We start from the raw sequence: 13,097 nt of genomic DNA on the forward strand, positions 1-13,097 counted from the left end.
ACGCACGGAAGGCTCTCTGTCATCTCTGTAGAAAATATCTCCTTTTTTTCCGAGATAAACCAATGATGTACTTCCTCCATAAACTAATATAAAAGTATTTAGAACACTAGTTTAGTAATCTAAACATTTTTATATTAATATAAAGAGAAAGTATCATATTATTATACGTAGAAGAAAGCAAAATATGTATAAGATGGATCAAGCAATGGTTAGACTATGAAAGTATCAGGTGCTTCTAGTCTTGGGGTACTCCGTACTCCCGGCGCTCCAATGTTAAAAAATATTTTAAATTTTGTAAAAAAAAGACAGAAAAAGTATGAATGTTTATTAAGAATGTGACTACAACCCCTAAAAATTTCCAAATTTGAAATGTACGTGGAGAAACAAAAATGTGAAATCTAGCATGAACAGTGTAAAAAATAGACAACCAACGTTAACACTATTCATATCTAAACTTGTGTTTGCTGTTTTTCAATGTGCATTTCGAGTTTAAACCTGTAATTTTGAGAGGTTGTAGTCACATTCCTCGTGAACATCCATACTTGCTTCTAGAAATTTTTAAAATATTTTAAAATATTTTTCAACATTGAAGCACCGGAAGTACCAAAGGCTGGGAGCAGTTGTACTTACCCCACTTAGACCCATACTCACATCCACACCTAGGAAGAAAGAATCTACTCGCTCACAAAAAGTTGTAAGCTCCCTACACCGGCAGAGTGTCAAACCTTTATTTCATCTAGCACTTGAGCAGTCAATAGCCTCGAACATCTATGTTTGATCGTTTTTCCGAAGACCCTCTGTTGCGTTGTTTTTAAAGTGTCAAATGATGGCAATGAATAGAGTGTTAAAACCCCTTAGAGCATGGTTAATAGTATAGCCAGCGGCTGGCTATAAGTCATTCATTGTCATGTTATCTATAGTCCATCTTATAACCAACATGTACATAATTGATTAAAAAGATGTACTATAATTTTAATATATGGTCCATCTTTCACTTTTATAAATTGTCTAGAAACACGTGCTAGAGCTGCCTCTTAACTAAAAGCCCGCTTACCGTCTCTCTCCTCTTCTCCTTCCTCTAACTAAGTAAAAATATACTAGTTTATGTCTTATAGTCAGTTGACTCAATTTTGTTGTACTTGTTCTTACGTTGGCTACTGCAAAACCTCTCTTGACCATGTCTCACCAATCGTTAAAGTGAGAGGGTTCGATCTGACACATCAATGTTCAAGTCAAAAGCCAACAGGCAACGATGCGAGGCCTCCCTCGCATAGACACATTGGACAAGGATGTGATCCACCGTTTCTTCATCCTGCAAGCGGGAGTGGCACGCAGATGGTCGATCTTGAAGGCAGTGGCGAGCTCGACGATAAAAAAAGTCCAAATCTTATATATTGCACAGCTAGCCATGCAAATAAATTGCATTTAAGGATAGCCTAGTTGCGGCAAATGTGTTAGGGCATCTCCAATTATCGTATGATCATCGTTGGTAAAATTGTCACCTAGATGATTTTAATGACATGGCTTATAATAAAAAAAAAGAGGGAGAATGACATCGTATGAACTTGAAGCAATGGTTCACGCACAAGCTCCGAGGCTAGCATGATTATTTCTTCAATATTTAATGAACCCGCTTAGTTATTTTATATACGATTAACATACACTTCATTGAAGAGCTTGTATGATGTGTTGTTGGTTGTTGACGTGGACACTTATACCAACGATTGAACATACGGACTATTGAAGATGCTCTTAGTGATTAGGGAACCGGATCATACCAAGGCACGGTCTTGAGTATACAGATCTAGCCGTGTAGGTGTCCGAAGCATCCAATGACCAAGCGAAATTGTCATGCACTTCAGTGTTTCGCTCGACATGGGCAATCTGGAGTCTCAGGTGCATGAGCTGAATCAAGGCCATGAAAGGGGATTTCTTCATAAATATCCACCTCCCATCTGCTGTGAGTGAGAGCTTTTGCCACCGTACGGTGATATTGGGCGCGCAAAAGAACCAGAGAGATATATCTGGAGAGCAGCCGACGATAGTCTTGCCATGGAGCCATCCATCTTTCTAGAACAACACATTGGATCCTTCCCCAATCGTTATGTGAAACAAACTGTTGAAAACCTCCCTCGCTCCCTTATCAACCAAAAATGGTATACCCTGCCATGGTCTTTTCTTGTCAGTTCGCCACAACCACTTCCACCGCACGCGCAAGGCCAAAGCTTGGAGTATCTTAGCTCAAGCTCAAATAAGCTCAGGTAATCCAAAAATGCTACAACTTTCACGAATGTCATTCTCTGATAAAACTTTACAAGCACTTAAAACTTTTATCAATGTTTACCAAAAAAAATTGAAAGTTTATGAATTTATTTACCTTCTTTTAATTTACTGTCAAGGCATGTGCATATGAGCGCGAGGTAAGAAGGGGATTTTTCCTATTCCTTCTCTTTTACGTTTTTTTACAATGTTATATACTCGTACAATTTTGACTTTTTGTACTTGATAATACTTGCAGCTATTTTGTGGAAGGGAATCCTGGATCGCAGTCTTCTAACCAGATATATGAATGGAAATGGTCGTGATCCGTGAACCTTCGGTTCTTCCTATCCGTCTGAAACGAACATTTCACTGACCATATATATAGCCTTACCATGCACGGTCGAAGCCCAGGCAGTGCTTCCTACGGGAATCGACCCTGCCATCTTCCAACGGTGTAAGATTGCACGGCGTACGTACGAGACGCGGCATTGAAGCCGAAATTGATGGCCGTTTCATCGGGATCGAAAGCGAGCAGCGACCTGCTTGTCGGACGTCAGTACGTGGTACTTGCGCCGCCGCAGACGGGTAAACGACGATGAGCAGTTGAGCCTGCGGCGCTGCATGGACATGCACGTAAAATAAACAGAGTCCGAGTAACGTCGGCTACAGGAACAGTAGGCTTCAGAAAAAGAAGGGTCGATCCTTGCGTCAAGAATTTCTTCTGCGTGAGCATATCCTACGGGTACCTACAGTGTAGGATAACTCTCTGAATTCTGACCAGCAGCGTCGGTAAATGCGAGAGATGGGGTCCATGGGGAGAGCAGAGGTTGCATGGGCGAGCTGCAGAAGCGGCCTATTTTCTGGCTTATGAAATTAGTCGTGCACATCACGGGTTGACCGCTGAATCACCAGTCCGTTGTTGGTTCATTTTATTTTGACAAACATACTTACATACATACACACTTGATTCGAACTCGCTGACTGAAAAGCAATAACACATGGCAAATGTAGTATACTGCACTATGTTAACGCGTCCTTTGGCGCTCAGCCGCTCACCACACGAAATCCCCAGCTTACATATATACGGCAAACAATGAAGAAAACCAATCCAATTGTTGTACATATATATGTTTAACTAAGCAGAAGTGCGGGCGTGGTCCTCCGGACGACGCACGTCGGTCGGCGCCTCGATAAACTCCGACCACGGGCCACGGTGGCGGCTGGCGTCGGCGTCGGCCGCTCCGGCCGGCAGCTCCCGGTAGTCTATGAGGTGGCACCTGCTGCCGCTGCCGCCGTGGGAGCTGCCGTCCGACGACGCGCGGCGGTAGCTGTCCCTCCCGTGGCTCTTCCTGATGGCGTCGATCACGAACGGGATCAGCCCTTCCATTGCTCAAACCAAACACCACCACCCGTTCCTCCTCCTTCTTCTTCTTCCTCCGGCTGCTGTTCCTGCGCTGGGTATCCTTTGCGAAGTTGTTAGCTTGTGCTTCTGTCACCTGGGAGACCGGGGCCTATTTATGGAGCCAAGCTAGCGGCCGGGGCGCGCGCGTGCGTTTGATGGCTGGCGGCGGGCGGGCGGGCGGGATTATCTGGTCGCGGCTGAAGCTTCGCTTTCCGGTGGGCGTTGTTGCGTTTGACTGACGATGGCGATCCGGGAAGCTTCTTCCGCCTCTCCCTACCTCGTCGTCCTGGGTGGTAACTGGTGAGGTCTTTGTCGTCCCGTTCCGACACATGTTTCTGAGAGACCCGGTGGCGTTCTCGGTTGTTTCGATAAGTTTCCGGAATCGGCACGATGGATCTGTGGGCGGAGCGTTTTGAACTTTGCGTTGTAGGCTATACATCTCTTCGTTAAGCACGGGGTAGTTGTCTATGTTGGACCGATGTAAAGCTTGTGTTCTCTATCGTTATAATCATTTGATCACGAAAGCAAAATGGGACTAGGTTACGCCAGCAAAGTAGCAAAACGGCCCGGGTAACGGGGTGGCGTGGGTTCTGGTCAAACCACGGCCATTCTTTTGAACTTGTCTCTGCGTTAAACCTTCTCTCATTCTCTGGGACTGCAGCTCTCCTGCGTGCCGTCTTCAAGGATCAAAGGTGAACGCTCACGTATTCTATCCGCTCGGCCGCTTTCCCACTTGTTAATTCTGTTAAACGACCATCTTAACGACCAGCAAGGTAAACAACTTTTTTTTTATTGACAACCCACTTTATTCAACTCATAATGTCTTGGGGAATACATAAGTTGTCCGGAGGACACTGGAGCCACAGATGATGCCCTAAACCTAGGGTTGTAGCCATCCTTGCTAATTTATACGTCTTACTATTACTATCACGACGTTCAAAAACAAAAGTGCAACTATTGAAATTAGATTTACTCTTTTGAATATCCTGGAGGATCATGCAATACTCGCCCCTTTGATCTTGGATTTGAAGAACATTTATGACTCTCAGACAGTCCGATGCAATCCGAATGCTTGGGATCATCAAATCTTCCGCCAAAGCTATTGCCTCCCTGCATGCATGGGCCTCAACCACCGCCGGATCAGTCACCCCCATCAGGACTATCGCCGAAGCTCCCATGAAATGTCCCTGTGCATCACGGCATATTACTCCAACCGCTCCAATATTGGAAGACTTTGCCACAGCTTCATCCACATTCAACTTCGCCTCACCCGCGGATGGGGGGATCCACCTGGGGACAGGCAAACCATCGGTCCTCCTTGCCGTGCTCTTCTGCACCGATGGTAAACCACGCAGCTCATTAAGGTACCTCTCGATGAACAGGTGGGTCGAGAGGGGGCTCTGAAATTCCTTCTCATGTATGGCCTTTCGTCGAGCCCACCAGATCGCCCATAGTGTGGTCAAGATAGCGATGAAACGCTCAGATGTTAGTGTCTTGCACATCCCATGTAACCAGAGCTTCGGGTCTTGCGTTTCATCCCCATAGGCTGGAAGCAAGGAGTCATCGTCATCGGCACGCAAAGACCAGACACTACGTGCCATATTGCAGTCCAGTAGCGCATGGCGCCAGCTATCCTCCGCCCCTTGACAGATTGGGCATGATGTATCTACTGTCATCTGCCGTCTCCCCCTCTCCTGCCCCGTTGGTAGTGAGGCGCGAGCGAGCCTCCAAGCGAACAGACGAAGTTTTGCCGGCACCTTAGTCCCCCATAGTTTCTTCCAGTTGGCCTCTTGTCGGTCGGTGTCTGAAGCTTCTGCATCTCCATTGAGCCAGCGTTCCCGCCGCAGTTTTGTTGCCACTACCATTCTATAGCATGACCGCACCGTGAACAAACCCGACTTCTCATAATGCCATGCATAGAAATCTGTTTGTGCAGTGTAGCTAAGAGGGATCTTGCGCACTATATCGGCGTCCATTGGGAGCATGTGAGCAGCCAGAGCATGATCATCCCAACATCTGTCCGCATGTGATATTAGCTCCGAGACCTTCTCCGGAGGATTTGCCGAGATCGCAGCGAAGGGGCGTAGGCAGAAATCACGGGGCAGCCAATTGTCATTCCATATGTTAGTATCCTCGCCATTACCAATCCGTTTTACTAACCCTGTCTTGAGAATATCTCTACCCTCATAGAGAGCCCGCCATACCTGCGATGGCCGTGATCCGAGCTGGGAGGACATAATGTCCGCGGATGGGAAGTAGACCGCCTTCAGAATCCTTGCACTCATTGTGTTGGGTTCCGTCATCACCCTCCAAACCTGCTTGGCTAGCAGAGCCAGGTTAAAAATTTCCATGTCACGGAAACCCAAACCCCCTTTGTACTTTGGCATGCACATAGTTTCCCACGATACCCACGCCGTTTTTCTCTCCCCTGACTTGCACCCCCACCAAAATTTCCGAATCATGGCCGTGATATGCTGGCATAACCCCCGTGGTAACTTGAAGATCGCCATAGAATAGGTTGGTATCGCCTGCACCACTGATTTTATGAGAACCTCCTTGCCGCTGCCTGCCAAGCACTTCTCCATCCACCCTTGGATATTCTTCCATACACGGTCCTTCAGATATGAGAATACTCCATTCTTTGCTTGCCCCACCTCTGATGGTAAACCCAAATATCTCTCGCATAGTGTCTCCATGTGTATTTGAAGAATGCCTTTGAACACTTCCCTCTGCACTTCCGGGCATCCCTTCCCAAAATAGATAGATGATTTCTCATTGTTTATTCGCTGGCCCGATGCGTGGCAGTATGCTGTTAGGATTTCCTTCAATTTGTGGGCGTTCTCCGAGGTAATCTTACTGAAAAGCAAGCAATCATCCGCAAAAAGTAGATGGTTTACCTTTGGCGCGAGAGCAGCAATTTGAATACCTTCAAAAACCCCTTCCGTACTGGCTTGATGTAGCATATAGGAGAGCCCCTCTGCCGCAATCAAAAACAGGTATGGGGAGATCGAATCCCCTTGCCTAATACCCCTTGATGGTTTGAAACCCCCAGTCTGCATTCCATGAAAAAGTACCGAGAAAGACACCGAGCGCACAAAAACTTCACAGAAACCCAACTTCTTCATAATGGCCTCTAGATAGACCCATTCAACTCGGTCGTAAGCTTTCATCATGTCCAGCTTTACTGCACAATGCCCATTCTTTTTGCTTCTATTATTCTTCATAAAATGAAGGCATTCATAAGCTGTAATAACATTATCAGTGATCAAGCGGCCTGGCACAAACGTCGATTTTTCTTCAGAGAAGATTTCCGGGAGAATCTGCTTCAGACGGTTAGCAAGTACTTTGGATACAATTTTAAAGAGCACATTGCACAAGCTGATCGGCCGAAACTGAGATAGTAATGTGGGGTTTAATACCTTAGGGATGATAACAATGAACGTACTGTTAAGCTTCTCGAGGGAGTCTTCTCCTTTCAACACTCGAATAACAATATTGGTCACTTCAGCACCACATAAATGCAGTATTTTTGAAAGAAATGCGTCGGGAAGCCATCCGGTCCTGGAGCCTTTGTGGGGTACATTTGAAACAGCGCCTTTTTTACCTCCTCCTCCGTTACAACCTGCGCTAGCATCTCATTCATGGGTGTGGAAACCTTACAAGGTACATGGGATAACACTTCCTCCATGCCAATAACCCCCTCCGAAGCATATAACTTCTCATAGTACTGGACTGTCATGTGCTGCAATTCCTCTGGATCATCACATGTGGATCCGTCAGGGCGCATCAAGCTCACCACTGTATTCTTCTTTCTTCTGCTCGAGGCTTTCTTATGAGAAAACTTTGTATTCTTATCCCCTTCCATAAGCCACTGGATTCGTGCACGCTGGCGCCACATGATCTCCTCTCGGAATCTCAACTCAATAATTATGTCCTCTATTTTAAGTTCCTCACGGGTTGCTGAAACTCGATGGGGATCCTCCCGCAGCACACTAAGCCTCGCCCTCAACGTCCTCAGCTCTGCTCGAACCGCACCAAAGGTTCTGGAGCCCCACCCCGTCAGGGTTACTGCCAAGCGCTTCAACTTCTCCCCTATCTCCTTTGCTGATGTTGCAGTGGTCGCACTCCATGCTTCCTGGACTGTTGTTTGGAATCCCTCATGCCTCTCCCACATCATTTCGTATCGAAAAGGCCTCCCCTTCCCCATTCTCTGATTGTGTGCTTCCATACTATTTAGGAGGAGGATAGGGGAATGATCCGATTTGACCGCATGGAGATGACGTAACGAGGCCATTGGGAACATGACGCTCCATTCCACCGAAGCCAATGCTCGGTCCAGACGAACTCTACATGTAGCCCCATTCTGAACTTTACGTTCGAAGGTCCAGTCTAGCCCGATATACCCTAGATCCCCCAACTGGCACACATCCACCACCTCGCGAAAAGCCTGAATTTGCCCCATATCGCGATCGTTTGGGCCTAGCTGAAAGCCCGTCTGGCCGTGACAGCGTTACTTTTGACTTGCTAAGTTCATTTTACCAACCTTCTACCTGATGATTCAGTCAGAGCACTACAACCAGACTTACCAAATCTGACCCCTAAAGGCCCGCAGACACACCTGACCTTTCTTTGTTATATTTTCGGTCTGGGATGGGTAGGCACTTCATTTTATGGATGCTGGCTGCACATATCAAACATAGTTTCTCTTCTTCTTTGCAGGGGATCAAACATGGTTTCCAGCAAAACAATGTATAAACAAACCACTTGGTGGATCCAAGTTCAACTTCATTGAAATGAGATAGATAAAATTATTCATCAAGGATATAAAAATAAGATACAACTACACGGTGGAAAGTGCAGGGCAGGGCAACCTGCAAATAAAACTGAGACACTTACGGCACCAATAAGATAAATCACACAGCAAGACAGGAGGAATATTTGTAGGAAAACAATGTCTTCGTTGCAAAAACTGCGGGAGTAAGATACTACTGCTACTATATATTACACAATATTTATACGACTTCCTTCACCACATTGAATATTAAAAGTAGACACTAGAATTAGAACCCTAGAGACATCATAATAGACATACGACAGTACACAACGACTGAATAGAAGCACGATTGTTGAGACAACTAAACATAACGAGCTTTTAGTCCGGTTATCGTCTCAGACACGGTACTTCCATGATGACGGTATCTCAATAACCTCGTCTTGAAATCCTTCGGCATAGTTTGAGGCTGGCCCATGCCCCTCAATTTCTGGATCTGAAACCAACGAGAGGAATAGTCAGACCAAAATATTGTGAATAAAAAAAAGCTTTTTGATCAAGAAGACAAGATTTGCATACATACAGCTGCCTTTGGAGTGTTCTTGCGTAAGTAGATCATCAAAACCGAGCTGTGGCGTCCTTCCATGGGCCAGCACAATCATTTGATTAGCTGATTGCTAATCAGAGTCTTCATACAAACCTTCATCGTCTGAAACCTCGTCGAAAGACCGGATGTCTAGCTGATAGCGCAGCAGACCACCAATGCCACCAAATCCTCTACAAAACTGTGACCCCTCTTGCGACTTGTTAGTGACAAACTCAAGCGCACAGCCAAACTTCTTGTATTCATTAGCAAACCACTCCAACAAAGAGATCTTTTCCTGAACCTCCAACTCGGCATTGGTCTCACTATCGCGGAAATTGCTCTGATCCGCTTCCTGCTCCTTGTTCAAATGTTTGACAATGACTTCCCCAGAGACACTGTGCTTCAGCGAATATCTGTTGATATCAAGATTCTCCCACACTATCAGAGTCTCAACAGCACCCATTTCGAGAGCCTTTAGAGTGTCATCAACACCAAAGACATATTTCCCAGTATCTTGACTGATCTCTTCAAAGTACTTGCCAATTAACTTCTTCTCCTGTATGAACTTCACATTTGCTAGAATCTCAGCTGACAACTCAATTGCTTGGTTGAAACCATTCTCACCACCATAGGAAACATCAACCACATTAAGTATCTTGGCTTGAAGTCTCTGGTCAAACATATCAGATTGGCTCAGCTCTGTCTTGAAATCGGCAGAACCAGCAAGAATTAGTCCAGAAACATTAGGCTGACTTGTAGCTGGGTTAATGAAAAACTGAGTAGCAAGCTCAGCAGTTTTTCGGACATAGTTATGACGTTTTTCCATCCGGAGACGAGCAAAACGTAGAGCCGACTGTCCTCCTCTACCATGCTTCTTCGGGAGATCAACAGTAAATTTGTGAAGCACCTCACGGGTATTTCCACTTAGCGTGCCAAAAAGTGTGCCATTACCATCCATAACAATGAAGCCAAACTTGTCATCAGATTCCAATAGCTCATTTAAAGCCTCGGTGTGGAACTTGTTATCACAAAGATACAGTGAGACATTTATAGGCTTGAATGGCTCGAAATCAATAGTAACTTTCTTTTCCTTTCCATCATCAGTAACAATAGTTCCAGTATAGAGAACCAAACCATTGGGAGGAACTCTGTTATAAAGCTTCAGCCTCTGCTGAGCTGAGGTGATGGCACCCAAAACTGATTGACGATTGACTCTACTCTTGATATTTGAAGCAGTACCATACTCGTCACCTAACATCTTCGCCACTCGAGAAACCTGATCCCGTGGAGGCATAATAAGGGAGATCATGCTTGTGCCATTGCCTCTAGCAGACTCCAGTGCCTTGATTAGCTTTTTAATCTTCCAGATTTCAATGTTCCTATCAGTTTCCTGGCTCTCAGACATGTTGATAAAGACCGGATTGTAGACTAGTTCACCTGTAGGCATCAAGCACACACACCAACAGAAATATGAGGGACTTGAAAAATATAAAAACCTTCAAGGGCTAGTTCCCTCGTAAAAATGATTGTTGATGATCTAAATGAAATAGGAGAGCTCATCAAAATATTGAGTCAGATGCTTCAGATATTTAAATTATATTGCTAGCCCAAGTTGAGTTCTCAATGCCCCAACTGGGCCAGCATTAAGGTCCAGTTACAGTACAAATAAGAAACGGCGGTCACAGGCACATAATTGAAAAATACTGATCAAAGATTACCAACTGACACTAATTTATAGGAAATGTCAATACTTCAAATTCAGAACACAGTAAACGAAGCAAAACTATTTACCAGAACCAGCATACTTGAACTGTAGCAAGCAGTGAACATAGCAGCAGAAGTAGTAAAACACATGGAGTGCAGGCTATTTATGAGATAGATCTGTTCCAAGTAATATGGCATACATATGCTTTAGGTAATTGCAATTCCATTGACCACTTAATACTTGATCTCTATGAACTAAGAGAATGAAGCTTGGGCCAGCTCACCATAGCATATATTCCTTAAGTTGGTATAAGTTAAAATGGTTTTGCTAAAACACATCTAGATGTGAGATAAGTATTGCACATCTAAGTCCTATATCATTGATCTTACGTGGAGATTCGTGTGGGTATTTTCTTTTCCTTTTTTATGATTGATTTAGTCATTTAGATGTGCAATAACTATGACACATCTAGATGTGTCCTAGACACACCCTAAGTTAAAATACTCCAAAAGTAGACAATATGACTTGCTCCCTCCGTCCCAAAATAAGTGTCTCAACTTTGTACTAACTCTAGTACAAAATTGTACTAAGCTTGAGACATTTATTTTGAGACGGAGGGAGTACAATATTTCTAACTAACGTCCTACTGGCACATAAACCTTTTTTTCAACTCACAGTCATCTTCAACGAGGTATTAGTGTAGAGCTATTAGGTAAGGATACTCAAAAGTTGCCTATGTGGATTTAAGCACATCTGAAACGTTACAACCAGATTATTCTATTTCATCTTCTTATTCATCTTTATCCTAAGACTCTCTTTCTCTTAAATATGAATATTAGAAGCGGGGCTCTGGAACAAGGAGATACCTTGTGTTTCTTTCTAATCAAACCGCAGATAATGAATAATAATTAAACTTGCAGTGGAACTGTGCAACCAAGAGTGAATCCTGGAGTAGGGAACTGGGTCAGTAGGACGTGGAGACAAGGATAAGAGCAGATCATCCATGGGCACGAAAGAAGGGGAGCGTTGTGCCAGGTGCGTGGATTGGGGAGAAATTGGATGGATAGTCCAAATAAGGTAAACAATGGTCTTGATATGCTGAAATCCACTGATAGAGCTTAAGATAACTCCAGGGAATCCTCACCCAAACCATTGCAACAACACAGTAATAAGTTTCAGAAAGTGGAAGCATTATAAGTTCACGCATGGATCTAAAAGGAAAACACAAACAATTTGAATGCACCCAAAAGCAAGATGAACAGCTCCTGCTCGTTTGTAATTGCACACCAACTGACATCGCCCCGATACCCTAACTCTTCATCCGTACATCGAAACAAATCAATCCAAGAACACGGATCGATCGACCTGCACCTAAGAACTCGCGGATGAACAACCGCGCAAAAATCGCAGAAGAGAATCCGACCAGCGTCGCACAGATCCCGAAGTCGCGAGATAGAACAATCGCCGCGTGAGCTACATAGAAGTGTCGAACGAAAATCCCCCTCAAATCAAATCAACGTATAACAGGACGCAATCGGACCGAGACACGTCGCACCACGAGAACTAGGGATGGATTCAGCGTCGAATCGCGACCAAATCCAGCGAGATCGGGTTAGGGTTCGATACCTAGGAGAAGGGGACGGAGGGGGAGAGTGCCGACTTCACGCGGGTGGCTTGGGTGGGGGGAATCCTCTCCTCTGGCTGTCGGCTGCTTAGGAATATCGAGCGATAATAAGTTTCCGCTGCATTATTATATCGCCTGGTGGTGAGAGAGCTCGGTGTCGGCCCGCCGCAGCCAGATCGCCGTTAGATGGACCGTGCAGCCCATCCTGGGAGGCCCGTTTCTTGTCAGCCGGATCTTCATGGCCCAAACCCTAGACAAGTAAGGCTGCGCTTTGGGAGGGGCAACTCGCTTGGTCGGCAATCCCGGGCAACTAGGCCCTCCCAATGCTCCACGTCGTACCGATGCTACCCCGCGTCCCCTTCTGTTAGGGTTTTACGTCCTCTCGCGGGTGACGACGGCGATCGTCAACTGCGTTGAGATCTTACTCCCATGCGACCTCCTCTCGTCGCCGTCTTGCTGGAGACTTGTGCTCCAGGCCCGGGGATCGGGGATAGTTTCGGTTTATGGACAATCGCCCGTTGTTTCTTCTTCACGGCAAGAGAAATCATGGCGACGAAGGCTTCTACCTCGGGTGCTTCTGATCTGGAGGCCATGATGGAGGAGCTCGGATTGAACGAAGAAAACCTGCAAGATGTAGTTGTGGATGAAAAGGATCTCCCTGAAGAATCCACACGTTGGATGGCGATCGCTAGGGTTCATACATCCAAATCGTATAGCCAGTACTGGTTCTACCGCACTATGAGGGTC

General features: G+C 45.5%; 2 protein-coding genes across 2 annotated transcripts; both read right to left on the bottom strand.

Moving 5' to 3' along the window:
• Positions 1-3,075: 3,075 nt before the first annotated feature.
• Positions 3,076-3,731, bottom strand: LOC123429775. The gene has a single exon (XM_045113771.1). The coding sequence runs from the start codon at positions 3,647-3,649 to the stop codon at positions 3,398-3,400; it is 252 nt and encodes an 83-aa protein (XP_044969706.1). The 5' UTR covers positions 3,650-3,731; the 3' UTR covers positions 3,076-3,397.
• A 4,813-nt stretch (positions 3,732-8,544) lies between these two features.
• On the bottom strand, positions 8,545-12,458 carry LOC123425493 (eukaryotic peptide chain release factor subunit 1-3). Its single transcript, XM_045109191.1, has 3 exons — positions 12,353-12,458; positions 9,019-10,458; positions 8,545-8,931 (listed from the first exon to the last, which is right to left on the bottom strand). Exon 2 carries the CDS (start codon positions 10,424-10,426, stop codon positions 9,113-9,115), a length of 1,314 nt encoding a protein of 437 aa, XP_044965126.1. The 5' UTR covers positions 10,427-10,458; positions 12,353-12,458; the 3' UTR covers positions 8,545-8,931; positions 9,019-9,112.
• Positions 12,459-13,097: the final 639 nt, after the last annotated feature.

This window comes from Hordeum vulgare, chromosome 2H, assembly GCF_904849725.1.
Source record: "Hordeum vulgare subsp. vulgare chromosome 2H, MorexV3_pseudomolecules_assembly, whole genome shotgun sequence".
NCBI lineage: Eukaryota > Viridiplantae > Streptophyta > Magnoliopsida > Poales > Poaceae > Hordeum > Hordeum vulgare.